Consider the following 24,147-nt stretch of genomic DNA (forward strand, 5'->3'; position numbering starts at 1 on the left):
GTAAGCCTGTGGAGCATGTATGAGGAACTAGCAACACTGCATCCCAGCAGGCGGGTGTCTTGCTGGGCAACAATCCTGCTGAAACTTTCCTACCTGTGCCAAGCTCTGACCATTCAGTAAGTCACAAACTCTAAATACTGTTTTAGAGGTATACCGAACTTCAGCTTCGAGTAAGTATTTGGTAGTAATTTCAGCTGTAATATGCGATTTGACTCTGGACAAATGCTTTCTTGCTATTGGGTGCCATATAATTACTTTGCTAATTTAAATTCAATATTCAAAATATGGAGCACAAACTGCAAAATTGAATGGAATTAAACAGTGTGACTGCATTATTTATTATATATAGCACTAAAATGCGTGTCTGTGTTTTCGAGAGAAGTGGTAAGACTGAGCAAGAGGTGAGCAGTTTTTGTTCCTACGGGAGAGGTTAAGGAGACACTTGAAGAATTCACAACTGGTAGTTGAGACCTATAAAGCTGAAGTAAAGTCAGTGATGGGCAGGGCGACATACACCCACCTAAGAGACCTCCCGCAGGAACTTCATGTTGGGAAATCTCTCATGTTCCCTTCTGGGCCAGTCAGGCCATTGGGGTATGGAGTGGTAGGTGTGAGGAATAGGTTTTTATGGGACATAGGTAGAGGGCTTTTTGAAATTGAAAGACTTTCCCAACTGGCAGGCACCTCTACTAGATTGATAGTGATAGGAAGGATGGGGCAAGAGGAAGCCAGCATTTTCCCCACCGATATTGGTCTCTTAAGCAAACTTGCCTATTTGCAAATGTCTCCATTACACTAGAGGCCAGTCTGTCTCAGAGACATGTAAGTGTTGAGACCACTCTTCTGTGCGGGCAGAGCTAGACAGAGCCCTCACTTTCTCCTGTTGTGGGGTGGAGGGTTGGAGAATGAGGGGCATAAAGAAAGGCGTAGAGCTCTCCCAGTGTGGTGGCAAGGAGGCTAGGTCAGAGAGCGTGAGTGGACATTTGGTGTACTTCAACACTTGCAGCACCTTTTTTGAGCTTGTAGGTTGTGGGCAGACTTACACATGTGGCTATTGGTCTCTCTGAGAAACCTTCATGTTTAGAAGAAGCACGTCTCAAATATAGGAAGTGACATCACCAGCGGTTATATGACCGCATTTGCACATAGTCGCCAACTTGGTGCGAGGAGGATGGGGGGGTGCTAAACAGCGGAAACATTGGCTAGCATGTACTGCATATACTAAAGTCAAGTAAGAAGGAGGTGTAGGCCTTCCAGTTGCATTCCAGTAGGCCAGCACTGCCCCTAGTCTACCCCTCTATAATCATCCAGGTTGTAGTAGCCCTCAAAAGGCAGAGCAACACAACTAGGATGGGAGAACGAAATGCCATCCCATCCTGTGAGTGTGTCAAACCTCGAAGCAAAGACTCTGCGTGTGCCTCCTACCTTGGAGCACAATCTCACTAATTTGGTGCAAATCTTGAAAGTGGGTGCATGGGAATCCCATGCGTGTGTGTGGTCACCTCTTCAGTGTGAAACTCTGGTCAAGGCTCTTGGGCAAGCATTCAGGATGGGTCTCACACCTTTAAACAGTGTGATATATTGAGTGGGCAGCTCACACCTTGGCGCATAGTATACCCGTTGCTGGTAATCTCGCAACTGAACGTACAGTTTCACTCTTGGTCATCTCAGTGACCCCATGTATATTAATGGAGACAGTCTCCCATCTGGGAAGACAATTATATTTATGTTAAAACACTCTGAATTCTCACTCCAGTTTTCTCTATCTATAGATCCATACCATATTCATTCATTGTGTGTGCAGGGGTGATAACTTGTGTCTGAGAGAGATCATTCTTTCATTCAGGAGAGATAAAGTGGTAACAACCCCCTGTATGTGGGATCAGGCTCATTTTGTCCCGTGGCCCCTGACTCCAGAATGAGTGAGCAGGTTTTAAGACCCTGCTGATTCTGCTCTCCTACAGCCTCGAGCCTTTTATCCCTTGCCCCATCACGGCTTCCAACATTCTGAGCGGCTGCTTATGTACAGCAGGCAGTTCGGGACATGCCTGTTGCCAATTGAATGTAGCCAGATCTACTATGTGGACACCGGGAGAGTGCCATGAACCCACATTTGTGGTGAAGAAGCACTCAACATACAGAACACAATGGTACAGTGTTGCAATCCTGCTGAGAAATGACATTTTGGTCTGTTTAAATGTAAAGCAGAGTGGCTGAGAAGTACACGCACTGTACCATAAAAATAAAGCAGCTGTGGTGGGTGGAAGTGCTGCTTCGGTGGCATCAAGAGTATGCAATTCCCTGCGGGGTTGTGTTGGTAATTTCCTATTGAAGTATAGCAGTCCTATTGAGAAGTGCCATTAAAAGTGAAGCTGTCCAGCAGGCTGGATCAGTGCTGCCCCATAAAAGGTGTAGAAGCCTCTGTGAGAAGTGGCAGTTCTTTCCCACAGTGAGAAGTGTAGTATTTTCACAACTATGCTTAAGCACTTTGGGTTATTGAATAGTGCTGCTACATTCTGGGTAATTCCATCCCTTTAAATATATTAGCTCTTGTGTAACCACGACAGTGTTGAGTTATTCTGATGATGATGAAGATATCAGACTTGCTCAATAGTTCTGGTTCTCTATCATTAAATGTACTTCATATCTTCAGAGTCTCGGGAGGATAGCTCAGGGCCAACGTGCTCGCCTTGGAAGCAAAACGACATGGAGCAACACAGGTTCGATCCCTCAGTCCGTGCAACACAGGTTCGATCCCTCGGTCCGCGCTTAGAAACCTCTGGGTATTACGTACATTATAAATAACCAATTAAAATTAAAATAAATCTGCTGAGAAGTGCTGGGACCTTGTCAATAAGAGTGTAGAAGCTCAACTGAGAAGTGCTGATGTTGTCCCATCAAAGGTATAGCAGCCCCACTAAGATGAACTAGCATTGCCTCAACAAAAGCATAGCAGCACCACTAAGATGAACTAGCATTGCCTCAACAAAAGCACAGTATTACAATTATAGAAGCCCTGTTGACAAGAGGGTGTACAGATGTACAAATACACCCAACCCAAAACGATTTTTTAGAAATTGAGGGACAGACTTGCTTTGCATCTGTGCCTCCATTTCTAAAAATCGCTTTGGGTTGGGTGTACCTCTACATCCCGGATGTAGAAGTACACCCAAACCAAAATGATTTTTAGAAATTGAGGGACAGATGCAACAAAAAAAAGCCTCTTGATTTTCATCCGTCCCTCAATTTGTAAACCTCGTTTTTTCCCGGCTTTGACCCGGGCCGCCAGAGAGGGACACAGTATGGACGGAACAAAGGGCCATCCCTACTGCGTCTCTTCTCTCTGGCCCAGGGTGTAGAGGGGCTCAGCCCCGACTTCATTCTGCTGGGGGGTGCCCGGCCCGGGAGCACCTGCGTACTCGGCGCCCCTGGGGCTGGGAGAGTAGTGTTTTCAAAATTTAAAGTGCCAGCCAAATGCTACAAACTCTTATCAAAAAGACAAGAGCATAAATAATAGACGAACCAGGGACACAGACAAGGGGACAGACCAGAGAACAAGAGGAAGGAAGGGAAGGAAACGAGCATATGACGTTATAGCATTCTAAACTCTGGAATTGCATGGACGACTTCTGCTTTTCGTTTGCTTACCTTTTGCTGTGTATGACAATTACCAGTCAATACTTTGAGACAGCATGGGCAGCCAGAAATCCTTGGCGACTCACTGCCCGCCTAATCTATCTTGCAACTCGCAAGGGGTTGCAGTATGTATTATGCGCTATGGAAATTCCAAATGAAAATGTCTGCTTTTTTCATTGCATACTGCTGACACTTTGCATTCGGGAAGACTGACACTTTCAGAATAGCTGCCTCTGCTTATGCAACATCCTATTGTACATTTGGACCCAGTTTTGTTTGTTTATCTATTATTTTCTGGCTTCTTGTATTCTTTAAATATCTTTGACGTGTTAATGTAAGTAAACAGAAATAAAAGAATAATAAGGAAACCCTCTTAAAATGGTTCTTTTTAAAGTATTTTTTTCCATGATTGGGGCATGATTTGTTAAATAAAGCAGCTATTTGTCCACTTGTTAGTCTTCGGCCAATTAGTTCACAAACTAGTATTTGGGCAAATATGCTATTTGATACGGCACTACATGTTTTCCACTGGGGGTCCCACAAGCTCCCAATGAAGAGTTCTTGAAACTACTGAGGAACGTCAGAACCATTTTTTTTTTAAATGACGTTTTTGAACCTTTTATTTGTCATTTTAACCATACAACTTGTCCTTTCAAACATTTGACCTTCACGTCTTAATATCAATACACTTTTCCAGGTCACAACACCAACAGTCAGTACACTTATCCTCCTCCCTCAACCCCCCCACCCCCTCCCTGCTATTCCTTCCCCGGCCACCCTCCCACATCCATTCTCCCATGCCTTGCGTTGGCTCAGACTGAGGACTATTGGATCCCCCTTTTCAATCAGTGTTCCCGTGCTCTCTATGGTGGGCACTGCCATTTTGTTCACCCTTACTGGAGTGACATATGCCCTTTTCACGATCTTATACTGTATCCAATGGACGCGCGCATTCCTAGGGACCTGCTTAGCATGCAGGAAAGTCCTGTTCCACTCGATGTCCAAGAATGTGTCTCCTATATCTTTCCCATTTACCCTGTAAGCTCAGTGCCTTGATATGCAGCTCAGCCCTGTTCGCTGCGTACAACTGAGACATTCCTACCGCCCTCCTTTAATCGCATCATTGTTACATTAATCCTATGCGTGCGTGATCTATCTGGCAAACCCTCCCTCCCATGCGATCTTCACACCCAACATCAAGGTCGTGTATACTAAAAGATTCAGCCGTACCATCGGGTGAGCTCCCTAAATTCTGCAAAGGTATAGATCTCACTCTCCATGTATACAACCCCAATGGGACCCTCTTCCCCCAGCCGCTCCACAACACACACATCTCTCTGCGGTGGTGCCCGCCCCAGTCTACTACAGGTTAGAGGGATTTCAGCCATAAACTGAAAACTCTGTCCTGGAACCTTAGTGTCCTTCCACCATATCCGAATAAAGGTACTGATTAGCGTCAGATGTCGTCCAATCTCATTCTCGCACTCCCCTAACAGTTTCAACACCTGCAGAGGTGCCACCTCGGCCATGATCCAATTCATAAGTCAGTTCTGGGGTGGGCTAGTAAACCAGTCCACCATATGCTGCACAGTGGATGCCTTATAATATGACCTAAAACCCGGTGCCCCAATTCACCCTACCCTTCCATGTGTTCCACAGTGTGCTCAACCCACGAGCATCAAGGTGTGTCTCTTGCAATACGGCCACATCTACCTTATGCCAGATGAGGGAGGAGCGAATCGTGTACCTTTTCACTGTATCATTTAATCCTCTGCCATTCTAGCTAACGAGGTTCAATGTGGCTATGGGGCCAATTCCACTAGTAAACTACTAGGCCTCCTCCAAGCAAGACCTGTGTGTGCATGACAAGTTAACCTAGAACCAACTTGTTCCAAACTCCCTTCCTATTCCTCCACCAACCCGCACCCACCTCCCCAGCATTGGGCCCCACCCCCATTCCCAACCCAACCCCCTAAACCAAACCATTCCAAACCCCCTTATCCGAGGCTCTACCCCTACACCCCGCAAACAGAACACTGAAGGTGGGCCTCGTCCGTCACATCCAGGGAGCCACCTCTACATTCCACCCCGTGAGCGATCTGTCTCCGATCTCAGACCCCTGCAAAGCAACAACCCACCCTTGCAAATAATGCGGACACCCTGGCACGATCCATGAAATCAACCAACCACACACACCTCAATGATCCCACTCCCCCCCCCCCCCCCTCAGTCCTTCAGTGGTGATAACATCCCCCATAACCTCATGAAGGAACCCTCAGAACATGTTTGGCTAGTCTCTCAGCCATACTCGTCCAATACTAGCATGGATCAGCCAGCAACACCATCGGCGTTCACCAAGACATCTCCAACAGGTTCTTGAGACACACCAATAGGGGAGATATTGGCATGCTTCTAACAGGTGAAATTAAGAAACTAAACTAGCAAAAATGGGACCTAATGGAAACATTAATTTCTTGTTTGTATCATATGTGATTGATAATAAAACCTCCCTCCACCTCGCACGCACCGACATGTAAGACACCCCTCGACAACACTAGCGTGCTTGCAGGGACATACATGTTCAATGTTTTACTGTATAAGAAGTACACATCTGCCGCCCCTTATTCCTTGTCAAAGTGCCCAGTGAATCAGCCTGTTTGAATTAAGCTGGGGGTGGAGTTTCTCCTCAGTGCTTCCTGTCTGATATATCGACCCCCCCTCTCCGCGCCCCCAAACTTCCTGTCACAGGAGTAATGCTTGTGCTCTACAGCTGCTTGTTCAGAGAATCCTGGGACTACATTCTGTAATGTCTATATGTCCTCTTTTCTGTATCGTCAAGGGCCATATTCCTATGGACTGAAGAAATGTCAGTCATTTTAAATGTCAGAATGGAGAAAATCCTTTGAGCTGCTCAACTTGTCATCAAACATCCCCATTTTAGTAAACCTTCAGATCTCTCTTCTCTTCTCGGAACACTTCCCATCATGTTATTGTCATTTGACGAATCATCATTTTTAAATAACTGAATATATCGAGTTTTATAAGGTTGCTGTGAGAACATTTTTCATGCAGGAATAGTTGACAAATTCGGAACATTATGACCCAGACTGGGATTGTTGTATCGAGGAACGTATTGAGCAGACACTCTTCTAAGGCCAGGCAAAACTTGGCTTGGCAAATGCTTGAAATTACATGTTTGACTTGAATGCCAAAATATTTCTATTTTAGGGCTGGCTCTAAAAAGCTGCGATTTCCAGTCTCCTGGCCTAGGATTGAAGAGGCATGTTGGATGTACTTACTATCTGCTCTCGATGTCCTTATTGGGGTCTGCATCAGCTATGTGAGCTAATCTGAAATAAGTTCCAGTCCTATTTATTACCGTGACAGATTCTTGCACTTTAAGCCTCCCCGAAATTTCAGTATAAGCTTCAATACGTTTTTCGCTCTTGAAATGGAGTTGTGATTATTACACTCAGGATTCAGACACTTCATAAAAGACGAGCCAGCCAATCTTGAATCCCTCCTTAAGCGCATGCACTAGAGCCTTTGCTGTACACATATCTGGGCTCCACTCCTGGAGGTTTGTTGGGAGTCTTCCTAAAGTCCCACTTGGAGGTAAGACTTTAGTAAGCTATCCCAGTCATTTGTAGATCCCCCCCAACTGTTAGTATCAGTCCGTACTACTCGGAGACCTTGGTAGAGCGGCAGAGCAGTCAGGCTTATTTTAAGAGGAAGATATGAGCTGTAGGTAAGTGCACTGAACCCAGTTAGTAACGCACGTCAAAGAAACACTTAATATACATTTATATTAAAATATAGATGTATTATATTTACACAAGTCACTGTTAAAATACTTAGCACAATAAACCAACACACATAGGTATACTTTTCAAAATTTTGAAAAGGCCACTTCTTAGTTGGTAGTTGCTGAACACCCTCAATTGTTACAGGAGTTTGACAGGTCTATCGTACTATCAGTAATATCGCGCACCCACAAAGTAATACACATATACGATAGTGATTTTTAGGATGGAAAACAGTTGGTTAGTATTCTCCTAACAGAGCTTTGGGTTCTAGAGGCGGTTTCCCTGCACAGAAAGTCTTTTAAAGTCCAAACTGCAGCTCTAGCTAAAAGGCAGTTCAGAGAGGCGTGAAATCTTGAAAAGCAGCAGAACTCAAAAGTTCCTGTGGGTACTTTCTAGTCTCTAGAAAAGCAGATGCAAGAAGGCTTATCCAACAGTGGAGACCCTGTGAAAGGACTCAATAAAGGGACACAAGCAGCGGCTTGAGTCGGAGGTAAGAGGGGGTTGGCCTGGACACCTCTACGTGCACTCCAACGCTCTGGAGCAACTTTCTGTAATCCGGTAAGCAATACCTTTTTCCCCGCAGTACCTGCGGTTTGAAGAAATAGTTTGTGTTGGATGCTCTGTGATGTGGCAGCTCTGGACCGTACCTCTGGATTCCTTGGTCTGATGACGAAGGGCAGGACAATGGATGTGATCTCTCAGCAGCAGTCTCGAGGGAGTATCTCTGGCATGGCTTTCAGAAACATCTCTGGTCACTCTGCGTTTTGGCGCCTTTTCTGCAGCACCAACAGGACGTGATTTGCCCGGTCTCTTCTTTGCTTCCTACAGTCCCACACTCTGATGAGGGGGCCTGGGTCTGTTTGATTGGATCTCTGGAGGGTCTTTGAGGGCTCAGGATAGATTTGGGCAGATTCAGCCTTTCCACGACATTGCACTCGAAATGGGCAGCCGCTCTCCTGGTATTGGGGTTCTGCAGCTCTGGAAACTCAGGACCATGGGAGATGGCTCAAATCTAAGTTTGTCTTGGGACTGGTTGTTTGCACCAGTCAAAGGGAAGGAGGCGTCCTCTTTGGAGTTCCTCTGTCCTATAAAGAACAGGGTCAGGACAGCAGTGGTCGCTTCAGTGTTGAAAAGGGTCTGCAGACATCTCTGGTCGTAGTCTTCTTTGTTTACTTCAGCTTCCAGTGGTCGGCTTGCTTTTCACTCCAGGAGCCTCATCTTTTATACAGTTTCAGCATCAGCACTCGCTTCTCTGCCATCTTCCTCAGCAGTTTACAGAAAAGGGCGTTTGGCTGTCCAATCGGGACAGCCAGACCCCTAGTGGGAGCTGGTCCCATTCAGGCACTCTGGCAGACAATGGACAGGGGGGGTGAAAAACTCCTCCCTTTCTTCCTGCCTGCCCAGACACTCTGGAGCCTAGGTGGGGTGACCCAAGGGTTCCCGCCAAAGGCAAAACACACACGCAGGCCTCCCCCTCGCAGAATGGTAGAAGAGCTAACAAAGAACAACCACTCTAGTAATGGTGAAAAATGAAGGGAGGCCATGAGTCGGTACGCGAGTGCCCCTATTGTGCACTGCCGGGGCTATCGACCCTGCCTGCAGTAGGAAAAAATCCCACAATAGTTGATGGGACATGTCCACTGCCACCAGCCATAAGTAGGAGTTTGTCTATGTGACTAAAACATCACAGGAGCAGAGAGAAGCGGATACTGGGTATAATTTTGCCACTCCACATAAGGTGGTGTGTGTCAATCGCTCAGACTATAACGTTTTAGGAGAGATACTAAGTACTTCCAGTCCTTAAGAACTGTAGTTACTCTAGGATAAGAAAAATAATCTCAAAGGTGTACCTTAAGGGTCCCTTCCAACACTGCCCATGAGGAGCTGTGTGCTGCAATAGTAAAATAGAGATGCCTTTAAGAGTTATGTAGTTAAATGGACCTCATAGGACAGGTAAAATACAAAGAATAGAGTTTCAAAAGACAGAGCCCATAAGAATGAAAGAGTGAAAAAAGACTCCACTCATTCAGGATTAAAGAGAAAGGTCCAGAAGTCCGGCGAAAAGTGCTGGGGGCCTCACTAGGACAGGGGATGAAGCATGCAAATGATAAATCTCCCTAACAAGGGTGAAAACTAAAGTCTTTGCTTGACGCATATCTCAACTCTAACTGACGCGTACACACTGGAGACTTTGCTAGATGTTGTTCCCGACTCCCCCATAAGCATATGCTCTGGAGTCCGATCCAGATTCCCTCCTGAAGTGTTTGTACTAGAGCCTTTGCTAGATTCAGATGTGGAAACCCTCCTGAAGTGTATGCACTAGAGCCTTTTCTAGACTCGTATATGGGCTCCCCTGCTGTAGTGTGCACACTAGAGTCATTGTGTGACGCATATAAGGGCTCCCCCTGAAGCCATATGCACCAGAGACATTGCTACATGTAGGTATGAACTCTCTCCTGAAGGTGTCTAAAATATTATTTTTTGTTTTTTGGCCATATTATTATTTAATTTGTGTTTTTTCGAGAAAAAAACCTTTCTTGAATTATGTGCTGATAAATGTGGTTAGGCCTGAAGAAGCTCAGTTAAGTTAAATAAAAGAGAATTTGGCCCGTGAGACTCGGTTCTATGCTCTTTTGCTGCCAGTTTTTTCTGACGAGTCTTTTAATGAAAATCTGTCATTGAAAAAACTGATTTTCTTTTTTATATATTAGGGGGGTCCCCCCAATCCCTTGTCTTCACTATTACTTAATCTCTATCCCTAGTCCCTATCCCTTTTATCCCCTTCCCCAACCCCCTTTATTTTTCAATGTTTTTTTTCCAATGAAGATTTTTCATTAAAAACAAATTGAAAGAAAACCTGGAGGCAAAACAACTGTATTATATAAGAGAGGCATGGTATCACAAGTATGACACTGACACAATCTGTACAATTCATACAACCTTTATTGTAAATTCTGTGGCTCGAAAAATCCTATTCTGTCCTATAACTAAGATGGGAGTAGTCTCGACCATCAAATGATAAACAAAACATTCCTGGTGTAGTCCGTCAAATAAAAATGGCCTATGCTAACAAAAACCTAATGCCTGCCCTATTTCTTTCACAAATAGTGTATAAAAGGGTAATGTATGCAAAGTAAAAATCAGTGTCCAAAAGAATAAATGTGGTTGAACCAGCTCTCCTCCCCACATTCGACCACAAAGAGTAAGGCAGTCCCTGTAGGCAGGATGACACATTCTGGCTCGGTTTTCAACATACTAGAAATTTATAAAACATGGATTGAGGCCTGCCTGACCTTCCACATTGAAGTCTCTTTCTTGAGTTCCAAATAATGTTTCAACAAAATGTTCACATGGGTAACCCTCTGTCGGGCTCAGACCTTTCACAATAAAGTCCACATAGGTCCCCTCTGCCAGGCTCAAACCTCTTCAGAACAATGATCAACAAAAACTTGCAAGGGGGCTCCCTTCCCCAAGCTTATTACACTTCAGGTCTCCCTCAGTCTGGCTCAGAACGCTTTTGGATGTCGAAGACTTTCGAATGTGCGTGGCTTTCTCTACAGATCTCCGCAGGACCACTTCGATTAAAAGTTCCGAATTCAACTTTCACTCTCCCCCTTCTCTAGGAGTCAATTTAGCTTACTTTGCTTTATCGTTACAAACAATGCACCTTTCACAGAGACTTTTAAGTGGGCTACTTCCTCTCGCCTGACCACTCCGTTACTCAGTATCGCTGAGTCTACAGCTGTCCTCACTTCAAAGTTCATTCACAGGTCTGCAATTCCTCGTGTCTCATCCACATGCGTGCAGCCTTCACTTGCGATAAAAGCTGCTAACTTCAGACTTTAACACACTCCGGTCTCTCATGTCATCTGCCAACTCACGGGCTATGTGTGTTTATTTCTTGGTTTTACAATTTCCAATTCACGAGTTAAGGTTAGTACCACAGGCTTGGCCTCGCTGCCCCAACTCTGCCGTGCACCCAGGAGGGTCACTGGCATCATTGACACACAATGCAGCCTTCTGATGTGGGATCTGGCCTTCTCTGTGTGTCTTTAGCGGCCTTTCAGAGGCAGAGACCTTCAGTAGGGAACTCTTGGGGTTTTTCGATCTGCTGCTCTCGTCCCTTGGTCCGTTGCTCTGCTCCAGTAGGTTTGCCTTCACCCCAGAAGTTCTGCTTGTGCTTGTGTTCCGCCTTGTTCAGAGTGTGTCTCTAGGTTCTGCCTTTTATTTGTGTGAGGAGAGTTCCTTGGAATTACTTAGAGTCAAGTGCCTGACTTTGCCTGACTTAATGGGACACCTCCAGTACGAAGCGGGAGAGTTAGTCTGGTTACTCTGTTACCTGCTTCCTCGGCCCAGTGTTTGTGTAAAAAAGGGGGTGGGGGAGATGCTTCCTCAGATACCTAACTAATGTGAGGGTTTGGGAGAACACCCCCACTCCCAAAAGACCCTTCCAGGTGATCCTCCCACACTGGTCCAACCCCCAGGAACTGGATCCAAAAGCGATGGCCGTGTCCTGGCTACCTGGATGACAAGTCCCAGAGGACTACCGGGTGAGGCACCCTTTGGTTTCTCACAATACTGAAACACGTGTTGGCACGCAGATGGTAGGCAAATGATGGAAGGCACACATCTTTAAATGTGTATTAAATGCAAGCACAGCTTTCTAAAAAGCAAATGACTGGTATACGGCACAAATCTTGTAATCAATTGAAATGTGAATTAAATACAAGTTCTTCAAAAATGAGACTTGCAACCAAGGAAAGGGATATTTCCTTGGATAAGGAGAAATGTAAAGAAATTGTTGATTGTATGGAATGTGATCATTTATAAATTAAATATGAAGATTTAATCATCAGCGCTTGGTTGGGTAGTTTGTGTTTCTGGGTAAAGGGTGCCATGTCTGGAAAAAAGGCACACCAAGAAGTTATTCCGATTCCCATCTGTGCTGAGAGGGCTGCAACAGGAAAACATCTCCTTTAGAGCACAGACGCAGCACAATATAAGACCCCTCAGCCCCGATTACAACACTGCACAAGGGTTTCGTGAAAATCTGGGCCTAGGTCGCTACTAAGCGGGTGATGTGGTCGCTAAAGAGCATGAATATCTTGATTCTGCTGCTTTGTTGAGTATTGTGGTCGAACTCTGAAGAGTCCTAGAATGTCAGCTGTGTGGTAGAAAGTCACTGTATGTCAGACCCTGAGCCCATGTGTGCAAAGGGTTAGGCTGTTCTTAACGCATTAGGATCACTTTGGAGCAAACAAGTGTGTGCTAGCTTCCCTTTCAGGCAGTGGCTCACCGAGCAGCAGGGTTCGGGTGGGGTGGGGGGGTGGCTAACTGCCCTCCACAGAGGATCTATTGAGAACCAGACCGGGACATTTGTCACTGGGACATCTCTGCCAATCGGCACTTCAATGAGGGTGCCCAACAGGAAAGGTGTGCCTGCTGCAGGACAGTGTGTGCTGAGCATTTCCTGCTCAACACACTTATTGTCCTGGCAGGACACCTTACTCTTTCCGAACGTGAGAGGTGTCCTGCTACCAGCGCAATGTCCCAAGGAGTGCCGGGCATCAGAGGGGCTCGCGTTGCTCTGCGTCAGAGCCTTTCAATGTGAGCCATTAGGCACGGATGGAAGGAGGGGGGACTATTAGCAGGCACTTTTTTCCCTTTAGAAATGGGAGGAAGTGAGAGGGTGCATAATGCTGCATGCTTTATGAAATAATGACTATGGCTTTAAAACTGTCAGGGGATTTGTTAGGCTCACATGAATCTGCATGATGCTATTGTGACTTTCCACGCACTATTGAGTCATTCAGGCCCGAAGGCATGAGACGATAAATGTATACCGCGATGTCTGCATAACACAGGGAAAATCTGTTTTTCCACCTTTTCTCACCCAACTATGTCAGTTATTTATGAGAGATATTGAAGCGCATTAAAAAATACAGTTTATAAAGTTTACTATGAAAGGCTAGTATGTAATGTGTTTTGCGTCCATGGCATTGCTATAATTAAGTAGTGTTCAAGCACATGAAAGTCAAAGCAAAACCTTAATAAATATCTATATCAACTAAACCTGGGAAGATGTGCTCAGTTTCTTCAATTGTCCACATCCCAGTTTCACCATTTAGCCAAAGTTTGTGATCCTGAGCAAATCATTTTATCGCACTATGTCTTATATGCAGCTCTGTACGTGATTCACTTCATAGTTTAATATATCATGCTGTTATTTAAAAAAAGATTGACCATAGAGTTGCTCCATTTACAATAGTGCAATGTAGGTATGTTGCACCACAAAGTTATTTGCCACTTAGCTTACTTATGGCAACTTATTCAAAAGTCACTTGCATTGTGCCTCCAGGTATCGCAGACTGATGTTCCTTGGGATGTCCTTTTCTGTCAAATAATTTCAGTTGCTGCAATACACATGCAAATTGGGAGGTTTACATGTATTTTGCCCCATATGGCCTGGACAGAGCTCACTATGGATGAGTTTTCTGCATCTGTAATGATTCTGCATTTTTTTGTTTGTTATGTATTAAAATGCCATCTGCCACTAATGTCACCAAAAACGTAGAATAGGGCAGGGGTGGGCGGTTTGGGGACGCAAATGAGACCGTATGGAATTGCGTGCACTGCATTTGGGTGGAAAAGTCGCAGGAGTTTTTTCATCACCCGGCCCTCCCCCTCTCCACACCCTCCACCCCTCACCACACACACTTACTTTTGCAATTCTGGGTACCCCCCTGCTTCCAGGGTGAATCTCAATTCAGTGGGATTAAGTGCCGGGAGCGGGTAGACGGTTTGACCACTTCTATCAGACTTGAGTGAAAACACAACCCAATCCCTCCCACCCTCCAACTACGGAAATGTAAGACACACTTCTTCTGCCTCACTAAGCATACTTGTAGACAAATACATAAAAAGAATGTGTTTATAAGCAGCCGAAGTCTGTCTTCTGTTATTCTTTGTACGAGTGCCAAGCTGAGTGCGCGTGCGTTTGATTATCTGTGCGCCGCTTCCTGTGCTCTGCTCGTCTCCCGGATGCAGCGGACACTCGCAAGGGAACTCATGCTACACTAAGCTGCTCCCAAGATGGAGCCGCTCCTTAAAGACTGGAGGGATTTTCCACTCGGTTTCTTTCCAAAGGAGCACATGGGCTTCTGGTATCCATAACACTGGGGGAGATGCTGTTTTTCCTTAATATTTAGGTAAAGCTGCCAAGTGCACTGCAGTAGGAGGGTCTGCCAGTCTCACCTAGGTGTTATGGGGGACCGGATGCCCCTGCTGGACACAGCTTGGCAATAAACACACAGACACGGCTTTAGGTGTCGCTGTAACTGCCAAGCCGGAGACTGCTCAGCTCTTTTATTAGAGTGGGCTCCAACATGTGACATAGGCATGTGCCACCGTGCTGACGTCACAACATCCCATGCCAAGGGTGAAGACAAATGATTAACATTTAAGATGGCATGTGTTACCACACTCACTGAACCCGCTCCGACCCCAGGAGTCATTGGCAAACATTGTTCTACACATGTATACAATGGTGGGAGACACACCCTTGGAGCTTAGTTATTAAAAGCTTTTTAGTTCAATACGTAAGTGGGGATGGCCCTACTGGCCGGAAAAGCCGCACTGGGGGTACCGGGGCCACAGCCCTCTTTGTCCATTCGCCCAAGATTGAGTACGTTCTACTAGCCGGCAAAATTGCACCCAGGGATACCGGGGGCCACATCGGCTGTCGTCTTTCCAGCAGGTCTCTGGTCCATCTACTGCAGGATGGTACTCCAGCAGGCCCGAGTGATGTTTGTCCGTTGCAGCAGACCGTATTCTTGATACTTTATGCCATGCGTATGGGGTCAAGGCGAGGACAATCTCCTGGTGTCGCTCACCAGGTTAGGAACCGCAGAATGGCAGCAGGCAGAGCCATGCCCACTTCCCCATTCAGGTGGGGGTTCTTCCTTGGTACTGCCGTGACAGCAGTCCCTTCCTGTTGAGGTTCCCTCTGCTTGAGTCGGCATGTCCAGCGACCAAGGCTGCGCAGTGCTCAGCTCTTCCCTCTGCTTGTTACCTTAAACTTGTGTTGGTACGGCGGTGGCAGCGGCCGCGCCGTGGCCAGACTACCCTAATCAGTTCTTCCTGGCTTACCTTTTGCCTGGCCGCACGAGCACTCTTCGGGGGAGAGCCGTGGTTTGGGTGAGGCTGTTGTCCACTTCTGGTGTCCCCACATGCGGGAGTACTGTTGGCGAAACTTGCTGTGGCCGGCAGGCTCTTTGACTGTGCCCCCTTGTCTTTCTGGATATCCACTTCACAACCCAACTCCCACGCAGAGCATTCCTGTCACTGGAGGCCATGGCTGCTGTGATGCACTTTCCTTTTCCATAAAAAAACGTTACCTGCAGGAGAACGTGACTCTTCCATTGATTTCAATTGAGACCCCAACATTTCTCTCAAGGGCTTGCATTTCTAGCTGCTTTTTGGGGGGAGTGAGGCCTTTTTAGCTCGTCTAAATTGCTGCACTTTTGTCATTTGTGGTGCACTGGGTAGCCCCTACGGCTCCCATTGCAGGATGAGCTTCTCCCATTTCTTTTTACCTTTTATTTGTCTAAATGTTGCACATTCCACTTAAATGGAGCACTGCAGCAAGACTGGGCCCCGTTTGCTTTTAGTTAATTTGTGTTACCCTTATGGGTGTGCATTGAACAAGCTAGTGGCAGTGAACTTATTTTTACTTTCTTTTACAGTTACAGTGCACTACCGCGCGCCTGTGTTTTTACTGTGAGAATGCCTTTTTACAGTACCATATACTCAAAATAGCTGCTGGATGTGGTACCAGCCCTGTTCTTTGTGCCGTCTTTCTTTGTGTCAATTTGGCTGTGCACTTTTGCAGGGTCCAACCTTGGACCGACCCCTGGTCAGTGCTGTGTGCACCTAGACCTGTCTGTATCTGGGTCCTGAGGCTGTCGGTCCCCAATTTACATTCAAACCAGCAGATGTCTTTTGCTGCGCAGATGCTGGGCAGGTGGCTGGATAGACACTCCTTCATAGAATGGTGCAAATCCTTACTGTCGGGGTGCTGTTGATGCTCCTTCCCTGGATAAAAGGAAAAGGTCTAGAGCCGTCCTGGATGCTGCACGCATCAAGCAAGAGTCTAAAGACATTGTGAAGGAATGTCGGAGGAGTGCAGTGAGGGCAGCTTTGCCAAAGCCACTCACTAGGGAAACTCTTGACTATCATCTTGAGTCAAGGGGAGACCTTAACCGGGTGGCTTCCTAATTTGACTGGTGGGCCTAACCAGTGTGAAGTCCGATATAGCCATCCATCACACACATTTCTGGAATTCACCAGGGCCTGGACAATTCTCAAAAGGGACTTTGCTGCTTGGTCACTGTCTCATCTGGACAGTTCCTTGTGGGACTCTGGCTTGGTCACCTGCTGCTGCTCTCCACTGTGACGAGGGGCTTGCCTGGAGCCTGTCTGCCCCTGTGTAGGGGCACCAACGCATAGTTCTGTGCCTGAAGTATCCCGCTTTTCCTCAACAATGTGGTAGTTGAGTTGGTCATGCATAAGCATCAACCCTGTCTAGCTGGTGTGGCACTGGAACCGATGGTGCTGTGAGACTGGAATTGGGGCAAGTGTGCCGCAAAACCAACACTGAAGACTACTACAGCACCGCCGACTCCTGGACCTCTTGCAACCCTATCAAAGGTGTGAATAGTTGTCCCCAATGCCCGCCACTTGCCTGTGGATGGTTTTTCTGTGAATCAGAGTTTGAGGATGAGAAAGCATTCCACCTTTGGAACCTCCCTGTTCCAAAAGGAATTCAATGAACGTAAAGTCCTATCCCCTACCTGACTGTGGGAGTTCCAGTCTAGCATTGCTTCCAGCCTTGGGGCCCATTCAATGACTATGAATTGGGGGTTGCACTGTCCCTTTTCGAGACACCCTTTAAACTAACATTGTTGTGTCATTATCTAAAGAACGTACCAGTTGGTTTTGGCAAAACCTCCCTTTGTGGAACTTTGTGTCTGATTTATTCCCTTTCTGCCAGAGCTCCTGGAGACCATGCCGTGGGCAGCGCTGCAACAGACAAATCCTAACATCGTGCTTGCTGTACCTGCCATCCAGCCCCTGATCTCCGAAGCCCAAGCCTATATTGTGAGCAAGGGTTGGGGGGCAGGGGGTGTCCCCCCGCAGCCGATCCCAAAAAGTAACAAACGAAAACAAAAATGAAAGGACCCTGCAGTGCCAGTTCCCGATCACGGAAGTGAAAGGGAACAGGCATCGCTGGGACACAGTGAGTCGGCGGCACACAGCGAAGTGTGCCGCCGCAAGGCATGTAGGGGTCTGGGGGTGGGGGTGTGGGTGGGGGCCAAGTCGGAATTGTTCAGGGGAGAAAAGACTGAAGGTTATTTTCCGTCACAGGCTTCTACCACCAATCCTTAATCCAGTCCTGGCGTTTCATGTTGCAGGCTTTCATTTTCCCATTACAAGTATGTGCTTCCATTTACTAGTATGCTGAGTAAAGTTGTCACACATAACATGGGGTCTCCTGCCAGCCATGTCGGTCTGAAACCCATCTCGCTGGAATGAGTGTAGAGGAAGTGGAACTGCTGAAGGGTCAAGTGGTTTGTAGTTTTGTTCCAGGTCATGTGCCACTTGCATGTAGGGCATTTACATGTGCTCCCCCCACCACCTGGGTGACTGAGCCCAGCACCATGGCCCACTCCGTGGGGGCAACCCTGTGCTCTTTAGGAGATGTGGCCCTGAGGTCGCTATGGCCTGCTAGCAGTGTGCGGGTCCTGGCATCCAGAGGAGCAGATGCAGATGCAAGGGTTGCTTTGCGGGTAGACCCCTTGAAACAGAATGCCCCATTGAGCAAGTGTGGCTGTATGCCCCATTCTGTGTAATGGCAGCACAATGAACTGGAGGCTTCCAGCCCTTTAGGATGAGTAGCAATACCTTGGAGATGGATGGGGGTGCAGATTTTAATCAAACATCAATAATTGAGACGACACAAATAGCTTGACAAAAGTTTGTTTTAATACAAGTCTTTAAAACAGGGAGCACAACGAACATCAGCAATCGCTCGATACTCTAACTCTCAATCATTTCATTAAAAAGCTGGGTTTTTAAACCCATAATTGGTCATAGCTGACGTGTTGACCTGCGTCATTACCAACATCATCCTACGTGGCAAACTTCAGAAACATCGGGAAGCGGGATTGGTTCTAAGTGAACAACTAAGTATAGGTGTAATATCCGTATAGAGTAACGAGAGAAATAATTCAATATTTAACATCAGGTGGGGCAACTAAGCCCTCCCATAAAAATGGCCACTATGAACGTCACAATATGTACGATGTCCCATTGGCTACACAAACTGTAGGACCCCCAACTATGTGGTCCCCTACAATTGGTTGGCTTCTAACCTCCGTCAATAACTTTCCACCTACGCGAGGAGCACGCAGACCGAACAACCAGGTGCGGGTGAGCTTGTCTTGCTAGCAGCTTCCCATTAATTAAAAATACACTCCATCACCTCAATGGTCCAGTGTTAATTAGTACTTTGAAGTTGGCCTTGAGTTTGTACTGTTCTCTAGGACTTTTTAAGTAGTATGGGTACTATCTGGCTTCTGTGCATAGGTGTGATCTTCTCACCTGTCCAACTTTCTTCCATCACGTGACTGCACACCACGAATGGAGTCTTTTCGTGTATTTGATTTTATTCTCCAATAGTGCTCCGACGTCTTTTGTTTTTGCTTGACCTTCTTGAACAGGAGCTTCTGTTCTTTCACGTTAATTGTATCCAATGTCAGCCAATACCAGTTCTGATAAGACCTTGGCTTCTTGGCTCAGTGAACTCCTTAGCTGAAATATATTCTGTTTAATTCAATTGCTTTTGTAACTGCGACACTGACCTGAGGCCTTCCTTGTTGTTCAGGAATGCTTTATACATAGTGGAAACATTTATTCTTTACTTAATCCATATATATCTATGAAGTATATATGTATATTTTGGCGCTTGCTGCGATCTAACTATTTTAAAAGCATGTGGCTAACTTCATGTTTGCTTTGCTGCTTGCGTTTCATTGCATCTGTACACGTTTAAACTAAGTATCATCATCATGTTTGTGGCATATGTTTCTTCATCTTGATCCCAAGACGTTAATTATCCTTGGTACTTTGTTCCTTATAAATCATCTGCCTCTCTGGTCTGGCTATCATCTATATGGAGTCGAGTCCGTCTTTGTATGACGTCACCATTCATCCTGGTCATTCAGTTCCGTTGCTTCATCAGGAATCTCGTTCAAATGGCCATCATATTGTCTTGGATGTAGGTATGGTTTCCTCAATGGGTACTTTACCTCCCATATTCTTAGGTATAGGTATTCTTATGGGTACTGCACAGAGCCCTCTCTGCCGGTTTACTTGCTCACTATACGTCACATACTTTGGTTCATACGTTTCAGGTAATGTAGGCAGAGCCGGTGGAGTGGGGGGTACTTGGCGCCACCTCTACAGCATTCTCCGTGAAGGGATCCAAGCGCCCCAGTAAAATACCCCAAGAAGACAGCACACTTAGGACCACCGCTTTGCTGAAAGGGGACAATATTATGACGATTTCGGAATTTCAAAAAGAAAAGGGGCTGAGGGGGCCAGATGTTGTCGACTGTTTTCTTTTTAGTGATGTGCTTTTAGATTTTTGCAGGCCAGAGGAATACGCCGCTTACCACTAACAAACCTTTCAAGAAATAATGGAATATAGGTTATAAACCTTCCATCACCTTCCGCCAATAAAGAGTGTTCTATTTTCCAGTAGTTTATAGAAGGTGCTTTGGAGATTCTAAAGTTGTTCTATGATATTATCCAAATACATTGGCACGATCTATTTGAGCCCCTCGGTAGCTGTGTCTTTACAGGGACACTGATTATGGCAGCAAGAAGGGCTAGTGGGCTGCACATGCTTTGTGTCCTAGTTCCAGAATAATTAAGTTTAATAACTAAAGGTGATGTCAGAATTTCGCAGAAAGCGGGCCATTGCACTTCTGGTGTTCTTTGCTCCCCTGCTGCTACCATTGACACAAACCCTGCGGTCATGATGGCGGAAGAGGGCTGCTCTGCTACACACACATGTGGCATTCAGATCAGCTGTGCCAGTCAAGATCCTATAGCATAGCGTCGGGCTGAACCATAGCAGGTCTCTGCATCACATTAGAGTAGTTGGCAGCTTATCAAACAATGGCAAGAGTCGTTCAGGGGTAAGGTGCTGGCATATAATGCTGCTGCTTGGTGTTTGCTCCGCTTTGACATGGGGGTGGGGCAATCATTCGCTCTGAGGGTTTAAAAACAACACAAGAATGCATTTACACTGGTTGGCAGCTCGAGTAGACCATCTAATGATCGACCAATCCGGGAGGGCACTGGGGAATCCTGTTTAATTCCTTGCTTCTAGTTATACCTGCAAGTTTTTTTTCATTTTTTTAGATTTAAATAACGTTTTCAAAACTATTCCACATAATGGAACTAGATGGTCGGAATAGTCCAAATATGTGCAATTATAATAACGCATACCAAGCTGTGAAGCCAGCGTTGCTGGCAAATCGTTCTTCCGGCAATGGTACCAAGAGTAAGCACTTCTTGGTGTAGGACAACCTCCAGGCATTTAGCTGTTTCTAGAGGCGTTCTGGTGTGATCGGATGTTTGATTGGAATTCGATATTGACACTTCTGGCTTTTCTTTCTCCTTCTCTCGATAGCCCGGCAATAAAGGGAAGCGTCTTCCGGAAGTGTACTGCATCGTGAGCCGCCTGGGCTGCTTCAACCTCTTCTCCAAGGTGAGCAAGAAAAGGTGAGAGGGAGGAAACCCGTGCGAGGTGGCGGAATAGGGAGATGAGGCAAGGAGTGACCGGAGAATTGGGGAAGGGTATGGACGTACTAGGATGGAAGTAGTTAGGTGAGGGCGTGTCTGGGAAGCATGGTGGGAGTGACCAGAGAATTGGGGAATCTGGGAAGGTTATGGACAGACTAGAATGGAAGTAGTTAGGTGAGGGCGTGTCTGGGAAGCATGGTGGGAGTGACTGGAGAATTGGGGAATCGGGGAAGGTTATGGACAGACGGAAGTAGTTTAGTGAGGGCGTGTCTGGGAAGCATGGTTGGAGTGACCAGAGAATTGGGGAATCGAGGAAGGGTATGGACACACTAGGATGGAAGTAGGGTTAGGAGGTGAGGGCATGACTGGGAAGCGTGGTGTATGCGATGGCCCCTTGCCACCCAAGGATGAAGGATTGGTTGGAGTGAGATGCTGTTGGTTGAGAGAGCGCAAGCAAAGAATCAAACATTTTGTGAACCTGTGAAATAAGTTTCCTTTGTCACACGACGAAAAATATGCATCCCGCATGTTTGCAGTGCTATACTGGTGACTCCAAAAGTACCTTTCAATCTGTACTCCTAATCCAGTGAGTCTGGTATTTTAGGAAATCAGAGGCTCAATAGGCAGTATTACGCAAATTGGTCTTTTCCAATTGACCGTATGGTAAATATGGCCGAATTCGGCCAGTACCATTTGATCGTTTGGAAACGACCAATTTAGCTAATCACTACCGAACATGGGGAGCGGGGTTACGGGATGTCCCCCGCTTCCTATGTTTGGTAGTGATGGCCTTTGGGAGTAGCAGCGGCGTCCGCCGCTTCCAGAGGAAGCTTACAAATATGTTACTTTTTGCTGCCCATGCATCTGATGGCCTTAAATATCATTCTCATTGGGTGTTCCTGGCATAGCTACCTACATTTGCTAAAGAAAAACCCGGAGGATGTTGTCATTGGGTGATCCACCCCTTTACCCTGAGACCTCGCCCACCTGCACCACCCACATTAAACAAAAAAAAATCAATGTCAAATGACGCCAATTTGAGCGAGATTTACACTCATCTGCCCATACGTTGATGGGATTGGCTACTATCTGTCTGTTTGTAGCCAATCAAATCGAGGGCAGAGACCCGGAGAAGAGTGTAAAAACCCAGAGTCTCTGGGATAAACTGGAGGCTAGGCAGGTATGGTTGGTGGTCACCGTCTGCTTCTAACCACTCAGAGACCATGAAAGTGAGGAATACCCCCTATAAGAGTCTGTAGGGGGCAGCAATGTTCGGTGCAATTCAGATACAACATTGCTACCTCTGTGCCACTCTTACGCCTCCATGCCCTATTGCTCCTATATCCGTGCAGCATTGTAGGGCCGAACAACGACGACAGAGGGAGAGAGACTATACAGTATGAAGAGCGCGCGCTGCACTGGACATTTATGAACGAAGGATTCCATTTCATTTTCCATAACTGCGAGTATTTCGAGTGCGTCCATTTTTCGCTGCTGTTCTTCCTTACTCTTTACCTCACAAAGAGAGTTTGGCGAGGTTCCGGCGCTGCCTTTCCAGATGTGCAAGGACTGCAGCGGCCCCCTCCAAGGGCACGTTGCATTGTGTGGGTGATGTAACCGTGCTCACGCACGCTTTGCTGGCTCGCAAGTTGTTTTCCAGAGCACTTAGAAATGCGTCTGGTTCACCTTCTGGGATCTAAGCCTGGGGCCAGAGGAACATTTTTCTGCTGCTTTTTATTAGGTTTGAAATGATCTTCATCTGAGGCGATGAACGTGACCAGTGAGAAACTACTAGAAAGCGCCAGAATCTCCATGTGGGGGTCTAGGAGAGCCCCGTCCCTCCTTTATGTCCCCCATTACCACACACAAAACCAGGGCTCCACAGTGTTTGGGGGGGGGGAAAAGAAATTAATTTATTTCTGAAGTCTTTGGAAACGCCCCTTGCATGGCTGCCAAGTAACCCAACCTCTCGGGAGGATAGCTCAGCGGTAATGTGCTCACCTTGGAAGCAAGACGACACCGGGCATCACAGGTTCGATCCTCGGGTCCCCGCTTAGTAACCTCTGGGTATAAAGCAGGTTATAAATATTATAACTTGTAGGCGCCTAGTTTCAATGGGCAAAACAAAACTACAAGTCCCAGCATGCGATTGGGACTAAACAAAACAATAGGGTAACATGTCAGCTATGCATGTGACCTTAATTTTTACTTGGGATTTTGCACCTCTTCTATTTCAATCCGTGGAATTTTAAAGGCCATTGGCCCATCCTTAAGATGTACCAGGTTGTTGAAAGGAGGAGAGGCGGGATGTTGAAATCATTGCATATATTTAGATGTCGATCACTTCCCTACTGGAATGTGCTGAACGCAGTCAATCATTGACCAAGCCAGGGGGTCTGGCCCTTTAGTCAGGGGTGAATGTATTGTGTGGCTAACATTAAGGAATGCAACAGAAGACCGTCCCCCATCCTGGTGCCACGAGAGAGCTGCGCCACATATTGTCAGTTGCACTTGGGAACATTGACGTTCACAGCAGAATGCTTCCCGTGGAGGCGGTGGATACGAAGCCAGAAGGAAAAGGCACTCCAGCGCCTTCCCTCTAAATCGGTAATGGGCAGGGCACCGAGGTGCATGGTGGGGTAGTGTCTTTGGCACTGGGTTGGGTCACCGAGATTTTGGGGGATGTGTGGGCAAGAGATGGCTTAAGGGTGAGAAAGGCATGACATGGTATCCCCCTTTCCCATATGACAACCAGCCTACCCCTCCCCTGCCCTTTATGGGTTGCTTAAAACCACTCCCTTTCATTTTCCTCACTCAACCTATTACAGTAGCG

General features: G+C 46.6%; 1 protein-coding gene across 6 annotated transcripts in view; it reads left to right on the forward strand.

Moving 5' to 3' along the window:
* DENND2A (DENN domain containing 2A) overlaps positions 1–24,147 on the forward strand; it is a 420,914-nt gene that overhangs the window by 312,599 nt on the left and 84,168 nt on the right. For all 6 annotated transcript variants that reach the window (XM_069628810.1, XM_069628811.1, XM_069628812.1 and 3 more), the window contains one exon: positions 21,202–21,279. In XM_069628810.1, coding sequence (XP_069484911.1) covers positions 21,202–21,279 — 78 coding nt within the window. The remainder of the gene's footprint in view (positions 1–21,201; positions 21,280–24,147) is intronic.

This window comes from Ambystoma mexicanum, chromosome 12 (genome assembly GCF_040938575.1).
Source record: "Ambystoma mexicanum isolate Mex_15411 chromosome 12, UKY_AmexF1_1, whole genome shotgun sequence".
In the NCBI taxonomy this organism is placed as follows: domain Eukaryota; kingdom Metazoa; phylum Chordata; class Amphibia; order Caudata; family Ambystomatidae; genus Ambystoma; species Ambystoma mexicanum.